General features: G+C 42.2%; 1 protein-coding gene and 1 long non-coding RNA gene across 10 annotated transcripts in view; one reads left to right on the forward strand and one right to left on the reverse strand.

The window, feature by feature from the left end:
* Positions 1 to 16,104, forward strand: part of LOC144001025 (uncharacterized) — a 29,276-nt gene that overhangs the window by 2,661 nt on the left and 10,511 nt on the right. For 2 of the 4 annotated variants that reach the window (XR_013278354.1, XR_013278357.1), the window contains 3 exons: positions 384 to 492; positions 8,034 to 8,292; positions 10,449 to 12,786. This is a non-coding gene — a long non-coding RNA (uncharacterized LOC144001025). Of the gene's footprint in view, positions 1 to 383; positions 493 to 8,033; positions 8,293 to 9,628; positions 10,055 to 10,448; positions 12,787 to 16,104 lie in introns of those variants that run through there. The other 2 variants (XR_013278355.1, XR_013278356.1) reach the window with 2 other exon arrangements.
* On the reverse strand, positions 5,536 to 15,955 carry LOC144001023 (solute carrier family 22 member 7-like). Of its 6 annotated transcripts, none has more exons than XM_077494946.1 (11): positions 13,525 to 15,955; positions 12,361 to 12,464; positions 10,447 to 10,601; positions 9,623 to 9,791; positions 9,422 to 9,545; positions 8,688 to 8,794; positions 8,052 to 8,266; positions 7,573 to 7,681; positions 7,130 to 7,342; positions 7,002 to 7,061; positions 5,536 to 5,674 (listed from the first exon to the last, which is right to left on the reverse strand). In XM_077494946.1, exons 1-10 carry the CDS (start codon positions 13,945 to 13,947, stop codon positions 7,013 to 7,015), a joined length of 1,668 nt encoding a protein of 555 aa, XP_077351072.1. In that variant the 5' UTR covers positions 13,948 to 15,955; the 3' UTR covers positions 5,536 to 5,674; positions 7,002 to 7,012. The 6 variants fall into 6 exon arrangements, with proteins under 6 accessions (XP_077351072.1, XP_077351076.1, XP_077351073.1 ...); XM_077494947.1 differs by lacking the exon at positions 5,536 to 5,674 and having other exon boundaries at positions 6,720 to 7,061; positions 13,525 to 13,937; positions 15,135 to 15,955; XM_077494950.1 differs by lacking the exon at positions 10,447 to 10,601.

Below are 16,104 nucleotides of genomic sequence, written 5' to 3' on the forward strand. Positions count from 1 at the left end.
CCTCCTGCAGTGAGGCCTATTCATGGCCAACTTTACAAACGTTTTAATCTCCGTGTAAGAATGAGATCGAAAACAAATGTCCCATTACTTTTGCTCTCCTCAACAAGTGTGACGCATGCACAACAAATTGTGCGGAATGCTACGCAACAGTCAAGTCAAGTCACCTGACTTGAATCCCAATTAAGCACGGATTTCACTCGCCGACGGGAAGAATTTGACGTGATCAGTGATGAAATTCAGAATCTGCTGCTGACATTGCATTTTCATTTTAAACCAAGACTTGAGCATCAATTCACGTCATCAAACCAGAAGTAACACATTTTGTTGTAACAAAAATGGGTGTATTTGAAAGTTGATTTATTTTTTATTTTTTCCGTGTGTAGGTGAAAGGCCTTGCTGGTCCTGACCGCCCACCACTGCAGGTTATTCGGTCCGCTCTCAGGTCTTGAAAGCGCCCCCCCCCCGACCCCCGTCGTCTTTCCACCAACAACAGTAAGAAAATCCGCTCTCTCAGCGTCCGCCGGCTTCCCCGCTGACATTCGGACAAAAGCCTGCCAGTCAGCTCGCGGGGAATATACTGCCGATTGAGGCGGCTGGGGGTGGGGCGAGCGAGCGAGGGGGGGTACGTGTGTTTTGCAAGCTTGCTTTGGGGTGGGGGGTTTGAAAGCGCCTTTAAGAGCGGAGCGAGACGATGATCTGCTTGTGAAAGTCACACAAGCTGTCACTCGAGTCCCATTCACAATTTAAGTCTCATTCATGGTTTTTTAATTTTTTTCCGTCATGTCGGATAACAAACATGACATTCGCCGTTTGCAATCAAAATTTGAGGACATTTTAGGGGGTGCTATTGAAGCACCCCCTAAAATGTCATCAAATCCATTTTCATTATAGATAGCAAACTGAAACATCATCAATAAACATCAGTGGCAGAGTTACATGTCAGACAAGAGTTGGGCCGGCGGGCCCAAGTCAAAATGCCAGGGCCGATTGTTTAGAAGTGTGAACACGCCAGCACAGGGTTAATATGAAATATATATATTTTTTTTTTTGCCAGGCCTGACGTGTGTTGCAAAGTTGAACGAGTTTTTGTGTATGTTTATACATTCACCTGCGGTCCTTTCGCAAGGTTTCTCTTTCCCTGAAATGGCAATTTGAGCTTTTCCTTGCCCGGTTGGGGGCTCGACATCACAACATGTCGTTTGATCTTTGCCAAATGTGGACCTGCATGGGAAACACTTTTCTTCTTTTTTTTTTTTTACTAAGATCAAATCAGCTTAACTTGTGGAACTGCATGAAGTTAAAGTCCTATTTAGCTTTAGTTGCTAACAGATACAAATCCACGAGAATTCATCCCTGAAAAAGTACAACTGTGAATGTTTTCTCTTTGCATGTACATAATTAGGGGGAAAAAATGGGATGTGCTCCGTTCATGACAACTTTCACTCTTATTTCTGAATTCATGTCAAGCAAAGACGAGCGGAAACAACAAAAATGTCATCCCAGGCTAAATATGCTTAGTATAAATAGTGCATGAAACATGTTCAAGTCAATTACTTGCCTGCATGGCTCAACAGGCGCGCATCAGTACACAAAACATTTTGTATCCTTTTTGCACAATATTTTTTGGTGTGCGTTTCTGTTGCTCTTGCACTCTTTCAATATTGAAATGTACTTTGCGTTGTTTATGATTGTCATGTTTCGGTTCGGTGGGGTTGCTCAAGCTAAAGTCACGTCAAGCTACAGTCAATTCAAGTTTTGTCACGTCACGTGACGTCAAGTCCAGTTCTGTCACGTCCAGTTTTGTCACGTCAAGGCATGTCAAGTCCGGTTCTGTCAAGTCCAGTTCTGTCACGTCAAGTCCAGTCAAGTCCAGTTCTGTCAAGTCCAGTTTTGTCACGTCAAGGCATGTCAAGTCCAGTTCTGTCAAGTCCAGTTCTGTCACGTCAAGTCCAGTCAAGTCCAGTTCTGTCACGTCAATCCAAGTCAAGTCCAGTTCTGTCAAGTCCAGTTCTGTCACGTCAAGGCAAGTCAAGTCCAGTTCTGTCAAGTCCAGTTCTGTCACGTCAAGTCCAGTCAAGTCCAGTTCTGTCAAGTCCAGTTTTGTCACGTCAAGGCATGTCAAGTCCAGTTCTGTCAAGTCCAGTTCTGTCACGTCAAGTCCAGTCAAGTCCAGTTCTGTCAAGTCCAGTTTTGTCACGTCAAGGCATGTCAAGTCCAGTTCTGTCAAGTCCAGTTCTGTCAAGTCCAGTTCTGTCACGTCAATCCAAGTCAAGTCCAGTTCTGTCACGTCAAGGCAAGTCAAGTCCAGTTCTGTCACGTCAAGTCCAGTTCTGTCATGTCAAGTCCAGTTCTGTCATGTCAAGTCCAGTTCTGTCACGTCAAGTCAAGTCCAGTTCTGTCATGTCAAGTCAAGTCCCGTTCTGTCACATCAAGGCAAGTCAAGTCCAGTTCTGTCATGTCAAGTCCAGTTCTGTCACGTCAAGTCCAGTTCTGTCATGTCAAGTCCAGTTCTGTCATGTCAAGTCCAGTTCTGTCACGTCAAGTCAAGTCCAGTTCTGTCATGTCAAGTCAAGTCCCGTTCTGTCACATCAAGGCAAGTCAAGTCCAGTTCTGTCATGTCAAGTCCAGTTCTGTCACATCAAGGCAAGTCAAGTCCGGTTCTGTCATGTCAAGTCAAGTCCAGTTCTGTCAAGTCAAGTCCAGTTCTGTCACGTCAAGTCCAGTTCTGTCAAGTCCAATTCTGTCATGTCAAGTCCAGTTCTGTCTCGTCCAGTTCCGTCTCGTCGAAGTCTTGGATTTCCTGCCCACTTGTCAATAAATCACCCTACGTTACTCGTTTCCTTTGTCTGATTGATCAGCCTCCTCACATTTGGGTGCACTTGTCTCACTCCACCCCAAAGCGTAAGAATGATGATCCATTTGACGGATATACACTTTCATGCGGGAGCTTGTGAAATGTAATGTAACAAGGCGGGAATACTTTATTCGCTATCTTCTTTCAGCCTTTGCATTCGTGTCAATATCAGCTGTTAAATGGTTGCCAATTTCACAGTGTTAAGAGGTCGTCAGTGCGCCCCCCAGTGCAAAAACGTAGCAACAACAGTTTCCTTGTCTCGAAAAGTTGCCGTTCATGTCGTGTTCTCTGTCTGCCCATATTAGCTTTGTCAAAACGTTTGACGTGTGAGTAGAAAATGGAGAGAATGTAAAGGATTGAAAACGTACTCCTCCCGCACCGCCCCCGCCCACCCCCTCCCCCGGTTGATTTTGGATTAGCGCCTGCCAGCCTGCAGTGGCCACCATCTTTGTTTTGGTTTAAGCCTCCGAAGGCTATTTTTGGAGCGCGGGCGGAGGCGAGGAGCAGCCGGGATTAGCATTTGAAAAAAGATACTGCTAATTCATCTGCTAATGCTAACAGCGCTAGGCTAGCCATCCCAACAAGCAAAGCATTCAAGTTCTTTTTTGGGGGAGGGTCAGGCTTGCACTTTGACATGAGTCACAACTTGTATGCGACGTTATCATACAAATCAGAAGGCGGAGGCCATATTTGAAGGCCCGTGACGTCATAATCATTCAGCAGCCTTGACATTCGGGGTGAGTAATGTCCTGCGAACGACAATAAGGAGGAGCAGGCTGCATTTGAAGGCCGACGACATCATAACCGCTCGCCACCAACGACGTGTGGTGATTCATGTCCTGCGTATGAGGTCGTTCCGAAAATAAGAAGCCTGATGGATGGCCTGCATCACAAGGATGCTGCATTTGAAGGCGCTCGCCACATCATGTCTTGTATCGTTAAGTTGGGACAACAAGAAGCGCAATTGAAGGTCAATCATGACATAACAGCTGGCAAAGGCTGTCGCCAAGAAGGATTTCCTTCAAATGGGGCCTTCTTTTGCCTTTTCTCGGGCAATGCTTGACTCGACTGGTGAGTCGTGTCTCGTGTATGAGGTCATTCCATAAATAAGAAGCCTGATGGATGGCCTGCATCACTCGAATGCTGCATTTGAAGGCACTCATCATATCATGTCTTGTATGGTTAAGATGTCATTAGGAAAACAAGAAGCCCAATTGAAAGACAATCATGACATATTCCTTCAAATGTAGCCTTCTTTTGCCTTCCATTGGGCAATGCTTGACGAGACTGGTGAGTCATGATCTTATTTTGAAAATAAAAAGTTGTGTATTCACATTTATTCATTTAAAATATTATTTTGGATTTATTTGATTATTTTGTTTTGTTGTTTTTAGTGTTTATTGATATATTATTCATTTATTTTAGTGTATTATTTTATATGATTGATTTTATTATTTATACATTTATTTATATTTGATTATTTTAGATGTATTTATATTATTATGATGTATTATTTATTGATTTAAAAAAAACAACAACCCATGGTTGAATTATGACAAAATGATAAAACGTGATCAAAATAGCGGGAAAGGTCTAATAATTGCAAGGTGCAGTGACGCAAGCGGCGTTCTAAAGTTGCGACTTGACGGACGGAGTGGCGAGTTCGTAAATGTGGACGCATCTTTCCGACACGCGAGAGCTCATCAGGAATTTCAAGATGGCGTGCTGGAATCTCACGTGTCCGTGGCGTTGGTCAGCTGGCTAATGACGTCATCTGCGGCTGATTGCACTGCAGTCGTGCTTGGAATTTTTCACATCCCGCGTTAAGCTGACGCTCATGCAAAAGGGGACAAACGGGTTCCTCGTTAGTTAAACGCAACGGAAATCAGGCACGCTTGCAGCTAACTCCCAATTGATCAGCAAACAACAACAAGAAACCTCCTTTTGATTTTGGAGCAAAAATAAGTTGGATGTGCTCCCACCAGTCAAAACAGGGGACAGTAATCCCCCCCCACCAACCCTTCACATCATCATGGGGGTTACGTTTCACACCGCCCCTGCAATAAGTGAAATCCACAATATAGAATTACACGACTTAAATACTCCCTTGGCATCTTTTTATAGCATTTACGACTTGTTTTTTTTTTTGTTTTTGTTTTTGTAAGGTCCCTCTCTAAATATAATACAAACACATTTAAAACCATAAATTACTGATGGAGAGAGAGAGAGCAAGAGAAATGGATGGCACAAAAATCATATCATTTTATATATATATATATTTTTTATTTTATTTTTTATTTTTTTACAATAATCACGTATCAGAAAACAAAGCTCCAGCCATCACTTTCTGTAGGTGTGAAAAAAGAATTGAAGAAGAGGATTTGATATTTAAATATTTAATAATCTTCAACAAAAAAATAAAATAAAATCATTGACCTATATATATATATATATATATATTGGGAGGAGCAATATGGCCGCCTCGCCACCTCAAAAGTCTTGGCCTCTGGGCTATCCAGTCATGTATATAGATCAGACTGAGCTGAAATACTTCCGGTTTTCATTCTTTCCAATTTACAAACGTGTCAAACAAAAGTGTGCCTGCCGCAATCTAGTGGTCGACAGTGGAATTACAACCCCAAACCAACTGGAGGCGAAATTTGGTTGAGGAGCGCACTTACTTGGCTGCTTTCTGGCGGGTTTGGTCACGTGACTTTCTTTTGATACGAAAGTGGCCCGTATGCGGGATGGCATGTTGATGCTTGCCTGTTGTTATCTCGTACGCACGCAGCTGCCCCTCGCTCCTTCCAAGGCAAATTCCTGCAAAGGAGTAAAAAGAAACCTTGAACCTTGAGCACGCAAAAACAACAATGGCGAGTGTTTATTGGACTCAAGTGATGGTGAGGCACATTTTTGTCGGGGGCTGCGCTACATAGGAAGCATCTTTCCGCACGTGGGTGGGCCGGGTCATGCCAACCGAGCGACCGATCGAGCGAGCGTCCCCGCATGAGCCGGACGTTCCGTTGTCAAGCTTCTTCCGACATGTCGCTCGTCACGCTTTTCGGAACGGCTGCGAACGCAAATAGACTCGTCACGGCTCACGTGCGACAAAGCGTGCAAACGTCACCTTGCGCATGTCCGGCAGGTGGGCCGGACTTGACTTGGACGTTGTCGGCATGACAGAGGTCATGAACGTTTCAAGAAAAAAAATAACGCAAAAATACATTTATGTATATTTCAAATGGCGGAATAACGACGCAAGCGTGGAACTGCCAATGTGGAGTTAACATTTGGACTGGTGAGTACGTTCAAACGTAGTTGCAGGTTAGTGCTTCAAACGTAGCATATTTTGTAGGGGTGTGACAAAAAAAAAAAAAAAAAAATCGCGATTCTCATTTAGTACAACTCAGAATCCATTTTTAATGTCCTAAAATCGATTTGATTTAAAGGGACACTAATCCCCCACTGACCCCTAGTGGCCGGAGGAAACCTCTACAATGACAAATATTTGCTCAAGTACAAAATGAAGCAAAAATCAGTGTCAATCAAATTTGGATTTCCGAATTGAAATGCAGACCCAAAAATCGGAATCGAATCGTGAGACAAGTCAAAGATTCCCACCCCTAATATTTTGTCTTTTTTTTTTTTTTGACTTGCGTCAATAACGTATTGCATTATGGGGGAAAAAAAATGTCCAACCTAAATCTCGCACTACAGAGCAGACATAATAAATCCGAAAAGTTACAAATGAACGTTTTTTCTTCATTTTGGAACGTATTGGTATAATGTAAAGTAAAAAGCTTTTTTTTTTTTTACCACTCGCGCATGCGCAATACTCTGACATATTATGGGAAAAGGCGCAATATGCCGTTTAAAATTCAGAATGTTTATTCTGGCTTTGTTTTGGACAGTTCCACTGACCACTGAAGTTGAAGCTTATTTAGGAACAAGGAACATTTTGTTGCTGAGCAGTTTTGAGAAGACAAGACAAGGTCATTTTATTTTTAGAGCACATTTCATACACATCATGGAAAAGTATGAACTTAATTAGAAAAACTGAAGGTGTTCACAGATCAAAGAGAAGAAAACATAGCTTATTAAAATGACGAAAAGAATATACATTGACAAAAAATTAGCACCAAACAACCTATTTTTCCATCATGTTGTATTCTTGGTCTCCAGAGGAATTTCTTCGTGTCCTTTTGAACTACACAAACAAAACAAAAAGAAGGTTAGCAAACACGCTAATAACGCAGGCGGAGTCACGTGACCCACCAGCGCGCGGGCGTCTCCACGTCCCGGATGGTCTCGGGCAGCCTGCGGTGGGCGGTCTCGGGCAGCAGCAGCGCCAGCAGGCCGCAGGTGAGCGCGCCTGCGCACAAGACCACCTGCGGGAGGACGGACCACGCCTCCTCCAGGAAGAGAACCAGGGGAGCCGCGGACACGCCCACGCGACTCAACACGTTGGTGAAGCCCAGACCGCTCTGCCTGAACGCAACATTGACGTCATATTTCATAGCTACCCGCCTCGAATGGCTCCTGTTTACGTCACATTCAACAGACGCGGCGGATTTATGAGAACAGGCTGGTGACCAGCAGGGGGCAGCACGTGACCGCTTCATGCGAGACGTGGCCCGCAACGGGAGCACAATTCAAACGCGCCGATTGGATGAAAGCGAGCCAATCAGGACGAGGCGAGCGGAGAGCACCTCCCTCACCTGAGCACGGTGGGGTAAAGCTCGGAGGTGTACAGGAAGATGGTCGTGAAGGAGGCTTCCGAAAGGCCTTTGCCCAAAATGGCCACCGCCGAACGCAGCTGCCACATGTCTGCAAACACAACAACAACAACAAAAAGAACCCACATGATATTTCATGTGTAGAAAACTTTAATGTACCATATTTCCATCTTCAACGCATATACTTTTGTCATATATTGGACGACGATACTGTACATCTCTAATATATATGTTACAGCCCTCTGTAATGTTTCATATTTCATTTATGTATTTCTGCAATAACATCACAAGGGGGGTGCTGGAGCCTATCTCAGCTGGCTTTGGGCAGTAGGCGGGACACACTGAACTGGTCGCCAGCCTATCGCAGTATTTCTACAAGACGTCATACTTACTTCATGTACATCCTGACATGCTATTTTGTTTTTGTTTTTGTTTTTGTGAAGGTGTATCCAGACCGGTACCTTTGGGCACAAAGATGTTGACGCCGACGCACGTTCCCGTCAGCACCAGCGTGCCGACCAGGCACGGCCGGCGGCCGACGCGGTCGATCAGGAGGTAAATCAGCAGCTTGGCGGGAATCTCGATGGCGGCGTACACGAACTGCGTCAGGTACACGTTGAGGCCGAAGCCGCCCAAGTTCAAGCTGATGCCGTAATACGTCACCGCCGTGCCGTACCTGCGACACGTTTTCACGTCATGACGGTAAAGACACACGCACACAAAAATTTTTTATTTGTAAATGTCGTCTTGTACTAATAACGGTCAAGACATGCAATTGTCTAACAGTCTGGTCACTAATTTGTGCGTAGCGCCATCGAGTTTGCTATCTGCTATTGTGTGGATGCAAAATGGCTGCCACATCAGATCACAGATCCCTCTGGTGCACTGCAACGACATCATCAGGCTCCCTCCAGTGGTCATAACAGTAAAGACATGTAGAACATAAATACCGGAGAATATTTTCATCAAATGCCGATTACTGAAATACTCATATTGCTCAAAATGAAATGATTTTCTTTTCTGTTCTTGATGAAACGATACGAGAACGAGACATTCGGGAAAAAAAAAAAAAAGGAGATGCAAGCGCTCGCACCCACCAGGCGATTCCGCTGACCAACGAGATCTTTCTGAGCTCGGGAGTCTTGAAGAGGTGAAGCAAGGTCAACTTTTGGCTCTTGTTTGACCTTTCCGCGCTGCACAAAGCCTGCGCGATGCGGACGGACAGACGGACAGCATTCACACTTTTTGCCAGCAAAAAAAAACAAATTCATTACAAAAAAAAAAAAGACAAAAAAAAAGTCATGAAATGTATTTTTGGGGGTGAAAAGGCGGCCGGCGTTTCTATTTATTACAGTAATGTTGCAAGATTAAAATGCCATTTTTTAGATAAAAAAAAGCTGTGATATTAGATTAAAATTGTTTTATTTTGTAAAAAAAATTAATATTCAGAAATTAAAGTTGTATTTCTTCAATAAAAAAAACGTAACATTGCAAAATTAAAGTTTTATTTTTTTTTGACAAAAAAAAGCATAATATTAAAATATTAAATTTTTTTTGGTGACAAAAGTAGTAAAATAAGATGTGCTCCCCCCCCCCACAAAGTCACAATATTACAACCCTAAAGTTGGATTTTTACTTGAAAAAAAAAGAAATAATATTTTGAAAAAAAAATATATATATATATATATTTTTTTCCTCGACAAAAAAATAATAATATTAACTTTATAATGTTTAAAAAACAACAACCCCGTAAATATAGTTTAGTTCCAGTTTGTCTTTGGATGGCAACTTTTTAATGAAAAAAATAAAAATAAAAATAAATAAAGGCTACCTCCAGTTTGTCTTTGGAAGCCAACTTTGGTCTTTTGTTGGCGCGTGCGCATTTGTTGAGGTACACGTGCGCTTTTTCCACCTGAGCGTTGGCCAAAAGCCAGCGCGCCGATTCGGGAACCCACCTGATAAAAGCGCAACGACCAAAAATCAAACACCGCTCGCTCACTACCTGTTGGCAAATGACGTACTCTTGACTGACCGCCAGGTGAGGACGGCCAAGGCCAGCGGGGCCGTGACCGCCACCACCAGAGGGCGCCAGTCGTTGAAGAGGAAGGCCAAGCCGGCCAGCAGCATGTTGCCTAGCGACCACGACAGGCTGCCGATCACGCACATGAAGGCCCTGTGCGGTGACGTCACCCACTCCACGCCTGAAACAAAATACATATTGTGGACAAGTTGTGGCTACCTTGCAAAATAATAATAAAAAAAGGAAAAAAACAACAACATAAAATTGAATGAGGAAAAAAGTCAAATTGTAAAGAATTACATTTGCATTTTTTTCCCACTAAAAAAGCCAATGTGCTATGTGACATAATTGATATTTTTTTGAAGAGAAACTCATTAAAAAATGTTTATAAAATAGTTTTAGTATTTGTTTTATTTTCGAACAAAAGAGTCCTTATATTGAAAACCCCCCCAAAAATCAACATGTAGTACGTCTGAATGCAACATAGTGCCCCCTGGTGGTCAATACGCGCACACCAGCATGGGCAGCGCAATCGCATTAATCATAAATGATGCACAAACGCTTTCATTGGATTCAATCAAGTTATTATTATGACTGTTTGCTTTTATGAAGCACAAAAGTGTAGAAAAGTGATTCTCAAAGAGGCCTACACGGGCTCCCTCTAGTGGTACACCAAAAATAATGCACGCTTCAGCTGTTTTCATTTTTGGTGCAATATAACGACATTTGATATATTTAAAAAAAAATAAAAATATATATATATATATTTGGGCACATCTATGAAGATGTGCGTTGAAGTTGAAAAAGTTGTGCAGAATGTTGCGTTGCGTCCTCACAGAGCGTGACGGAGACGAGGCTGATGCCGGCCAGCGCGCTCCCGCAGACGAATCTGAGCGCGGCGAAGGTCGCGTACGAGTCGGCCCGCGCGCTCGCCAGGCCCAACGCCAGCGACAGCGCGTAGGAGAGCAGCAGGCTGCCGCGACGGCCGTAACTGCACACACGACAACAGCCACATGCAGTGCGCACGCCCGCTGGAAAGCGACACCGAAGCACTACTTTTGCATTGATGCTCGCAAGTCGGATTATATGCCAGTCGCTTCTTCCTCTTCTGCGGGGAGCAACCGTGCGCATTGACGCAAATGCAAACTGTGCCGACGTCCAGCCAGCCAGCCATCCGTCCATCTCTAGCATCCATCCGTCCATCCATCCCTATCATCCATCTATCCATCCGTCCATCCATCCATCTCTATCATCCATCCATCCATCCATATCATCCATCCCTATCATCCATCCATCCATCTCTATCATCCATCCATATCATCCATCCATCCATGCATCCATCCATCCATCCATACCATCCATCTATCCATGCATCCATCCATCCATCCCTATCATCCATCTATCCGTCCATCCATCCATCCATCTCTATCATCCATCCATATCATCCATCCATCCATGCATCCATCCATATCATCCATCTATCCGTCCATCCATCCATCCATCTCTATCATCCATCCATATCATCCATCCATCCATGCATCCATCCATATCATCCATCTATCCGTCCATCCATCCATCCATCTCTATCATCCATCCATCCATGCATCCATCCATATCATCCATCTATCCGTCCATCCATCCATCCATCTCTATCATCCATCCATATCATCCATCCATCCATGCATCCATCCATATCATCCATCTATCCGTCCATCCATCCATCCAACTATCATCCATGCATCCATCCATCTCTATCATCCATCCGTCCATCCATCCATCCATCTCTATCATCCATCCGTCCATCCATCCATCCATCCATCTCTATCATCCATCCGTCCATCCATCCCTATCATCCATCTATCCGTCCATCCATCCATCCATCCATCTCTATCATCCATCCGTCCATCCATCCATCCGTACATCCATGCATCCATCCATCCATCCATCTCTATCATCCATCCATCCATGCATCCATCCATATCATCCATCTATCCGTCCATCCATCCATCCATCTCTATCATCCATCCATATCATCCATCCATCCATGCATCCATCCATATCATCCATCTATCCGTCCATCCATCCATCCAACTATCATCCATGCATCCATCCATCTCTATCATCCATCCGTCCATCCATCCATCCATCTCTATCATCCATCCGTCCATCCATAAATCCATCCATCTCTATCATCCATCCGTCCATCCATCCCTATCATCCATCTATCCGTCCATCCATCCATCCATCCATCTCTATCATCCATCCGTCCATCCATCCATCCGTACATCCATGCATCCATCCATCCATCCATCTCTATCATCCATCCATATCATCCATCCATCCATCCATCCATCCCTATCATCCATCTATCCGTCCGTCCATCCATCCATCTCTATCATCCATCCGTACATCCATCCATCCGTACATCCATCCATCCATCCATCCATCTCTATCATCCATCTATCCGTCCGTCCATCCATCCATCCATCTCTATCATCCATCCATCCGTCCATCCATCCATCCCTATCATCCATCCATCCATCCGTCCATCCATCCCTATCATCCATCCTGTTAGTCAATCTACTATCTTCCCAAAAAAATCAATTTAATCTCACTAACAACATGTTTTCAAATGTCCTCAAATGCAGTACAAGATGCCACGATTTGAATTAAGAGCTTGGCCAAGGAACAAAGCGCACTTGTAAGTGAAGGCAGATCTTTATTTTTGTGTGTGGTGAACGTGCTCGTACTTATCAGAGAGCAGTCCAAAGACGAGCGAACCCAGCATCACTCCCAGGAAGAAAATGATGTTGATGGTTTGGGAAAGATGTTTACGCTCGCAAACCAGGTCCCACTCAACAAACGACAAACAGACAAACAATAAACAAAACTCACAAGTCAGCCATGTTTGCAAGTGGACTAATTGTTGAAGACGTCTCCGTGCATAATCCAAAAGTTTATGACTGGGATCAAAAGTCGCGCCGACTTTTCTTTGACGATTTTGATATCACCTTTTATTGACGTCTTATTGCTTTACTGGCGCCAGACTTTGGTTTGGATTTGCTGTACCTCTCAAATGGATTCTTTTGCATTCATTTATTCATTTCACAACATCATTTGTTATACATGATGACAAAAAAATGATCACTTCAATAAAATCTTACATGAAACATTTAACACGATTTACTTATTTGATTATATAACTGGGTCATTTATTGGGTCCAAATAGTTACAAAAAGCAATTAGGCTGTTAAATTGAAGTTATTAAATAAGTGGTTAATTTATTTATATATATATATATTATAAAAATATGTTGGTGTAAATCTAAGTTTTAAATTAAATTGATTAGGTCGTTAAGAAAATAAATATACCAAATAAACCGTTTTCACTATAGTATAACATTAAAAAATATTAAATAATTGATTAATTTATTCATTCATTCAATAATAGCCAAATGAACTTTTTTATCTACTCATTTAGCATTTTTTTTTAAACATTCATTAAATAAGTACGTATAGCCATTATTTAAAAAAATAAAAATAAAATACCTGATTTGATGTGCATTTTATTTATTTTTTAAATCCATTGTAAATAATGACAAAAAACATTTCTTTGGTTAATTCTAATTAAATCAATGATGAATAAAAACATAAGAATAAATTATGATTATATCATTACATATCCAGTCAACATTTTAAAATTTATTATCGTAAAAAATATTTCATTATATTAAATTGACTAAAACAAAGAGAAAAAAAATAGCATTAAATATCTATGAACTTCCCAAAAAAAAAAACGAGAATGAATGATTTGTTATTAAAATGAACAACTTTCAAAACACATCTGAGCTTTTAAAACAGTTTGAAAAGATTTGCAAAAGTCAAAATGGTGAAGTGGGCGTGGCTTTCGGTTACCTCGGTGGCGATGGTGGAGGAGAAGGTGGAATTGTCGTAAACCCATCCGTGGAGACACTGGACTGTGGTGGGCGTGGCTTCCGACCGGTTCCCCGCCAGCGGCGAGGGCGTCTCGGCCAACATCTCGCACGCCGTCGTCGGGTCATCGTCGTCGTCGTCTCCGGCCGACGCGTTCCAGCGGCCGACTTTGCAGCGGTGCGGCGGCACGGCGGCCACGAAATTGTTGAGCAGGAAGTTGCACGGCAGCACCAAGCGCGAGCTCGCCATCAGGACCACCAGGACCACCTGGAAGGGCCCCAAGGCGCCCACCTCCTCCAGGATGGCGTCGAACGTCATCACGCGACGGGGACGGACGGATGAACGGACGGACGTCTCGCTCCGAAAGAGACTGACATCCTTATCAAAAAGTCCACCTTTGGACATCACATGTTAAAAAGTTACCACGCACGTCAATGACTCATTCTTTGGCCTGCACCCCAAAAAAAAAAAAAAGAATCTTCTGCAGTCACAAGAAAATAAAACGATAAAATAAATCAATTAATAATAATAATACATTTTAGAATAAAATAAATATTAATAATCATAAATAAACAAAATATAACATAATAAATTAATAAAACATAAATAAATAACAAATAAATAATAAATGTAATAATAAAACAAATAATAATAGGAAGCAGGCTTGCCCCACTCAAGATAGTTGCTAATACTACCTCGGCCGTCCACCCACACGGGGGTGTGGCCTAGCCTAGCCAATGCATCAATATGTGACCTGATAGTCTAAATTGGTTCCTGTTGCATAAATGTGTGCTAGCGTGCACATTTTTTTTTTTGTTACCGTTTTGATTTCTTGTACTCATAGCAAAAATAACAGAATATTCTTTTTTTTTTTACATTGAATTTCTTTAAAAGTCACAACTGATTATTCAAAAAAAAAAAAACTAAACAAAATAAACAAAAAAGCCCAAGTACAAAACACCAACATTGCTTGCTTGTCTTTATAATTGTATTTTATTTTTATTTATTTATTTATTTTTTGACAAGCTAGCTTAGTGCTTGCTAGCTAGCTGGTACGACACAATACAAAAAAATAAATAAATCAAGCTGCAAAAGTCCCACCTTCCTTGAATGTAGCATCATCAATTCTAATATTTATATGCAAGAATATCTTTTTTTTTTTTTTTTTAAAGAAGACCAGGGAAGAGACGTGCCTCTAATACGTATGAACGCGGGACCACTCCACATTTTCAAATGATCTTTGCAACATTACGTCTTAGAAATGAGCGTTTGGAGAGGAATTGTTTCAATAAACGTTACGATCGCCTTCCCTTTGAAGCAAATGATTTCAATCATGTGCAGGGGCTAATCAAGATAGCAAACACGCACGCGCACGATTCTCACGAGAAAGCCAAAACGCGTCGCGTCCCCGGAAGCAAAAGATGGCGAGGTTAGAATGCGTCATCGCTGCCCTCCGGGAGTCCGCAACAGGAAGTGACCAAAAAGGTCAACAGCGAGCACATTCCTTCAAGGAAAATGGTGGCGACAGGCAAAAAAGTGCAGAAACAAAACAAAAAAGTTGTGTAACTCCTTTGTGACAGCGTGACGCTTACGTAAGACGCTTTTGTCCAGCGAAGAAGCAAACGATCGCTGCCGAGACGATTCCGGGACCAAAGGAGCGGATTTCTGGCCATTTTCCTGCACGCGCACAAACCACAACGAGGATATATATATATATATATATCAACACTAAAACAATCCTAAAACTAAACTAAAATGAAACATTTTTAAAAGTAGAAACTAATAAAAGCTAAAAAAAAAAAAAACTTGCTCTAAAACTGATTAAAACCAACTTCAACAAAAGTAAAAAAATAAAAAATACTAAACGGAGGCATTTTCAAAAACCTGAAGAAAAAAACAACAAAAAACTAACAACTTAAAACGAACTGAACTTAAGGGGAAAAAAACTAATACTAAAACTCAACTAAAATGAAGAACTTACAAAAAAAAACTAATAACTTATCTAAAAACTTTTTAAAACCAGCTGAACTTTAAAAAAAAAACTAAAGGCAAAATGAAATAAAAACGACAGTAATTATAATGCAAAATCCAAAATGATGATGATGATGATGATGATGATAAGCTCGCCTGTGCCAGACAATTTCTCAACATGAAGAGGAAGGACTTGCCAGAGGAGGTGAAAGGTCGGCCAACACAAATAAGAGCAGCTGCGTAACGTCTCGCACCCGCGGGAGCGAGAAAAACAAAAAACAAACAAAACAAAAACACTTGGACGCGCCAATGGAAAAAAAAAATCATCTTCAAATATTGATGTCAAATAATCCAATCCATGAATTTGGCGTCAAATCTCGCCTTTTGTTTCCAAATAAACACGGCGAGCTTCAGTCATGGGAAGAAAAAAGAAAACAATTGCGTTTGGTGGGATGGGTCGGTCCCAGCGGGGAAAACAACATTTAGTTTGGTATCGGAGCACAACACAAACCCGAGCGACTTTTTAGAGACGGACGGGTCGGGCAAAACATTTGCGGAAACGTGCAAGCGGCCGATCCGCCTCAGACAAGG

Source organism: Festucalex cinctus, chromosome 14 (assembly GCF_051991245.1).
Source record: "Festucalex cinctus isolate MCC-2025b chromosome 14, RoL_Fcin_1.0, whole genome shotgun sequence".
Classification (NCBI taxonomy): Eukaryota; Metazoa; Chordata; class Actinopteri; order Syngnathiformes; family Syngnathidae; genus Festucalex; species Festucalex cinctus.

Bases quoted from the DNA above. Each gene is read 5' to 3' on its own strand.
- LOC144001023 (XM_077494946.1), bottom strand. From the start codon at position 13,947: ATGTCCAAAGGTGGACTTTTTGATAAGGATGTCAGTCTCTTTCGGAGC. The intron at 8,267-8,687 runs GTGGGTGCGAGC...AACGTGTCGCAG, and splicing joins TTGGTCAGCGGAATCGCCTG to GTACGGCACGGCGGTGACGT. The intron at 7,682-8,051 runs GTACCGGTCTGG...TTGTGTTTGCAG, and splicing joins CAACATCTTTGTGCCCAAAG to ACATGTGGCAGCTGCGTTCG.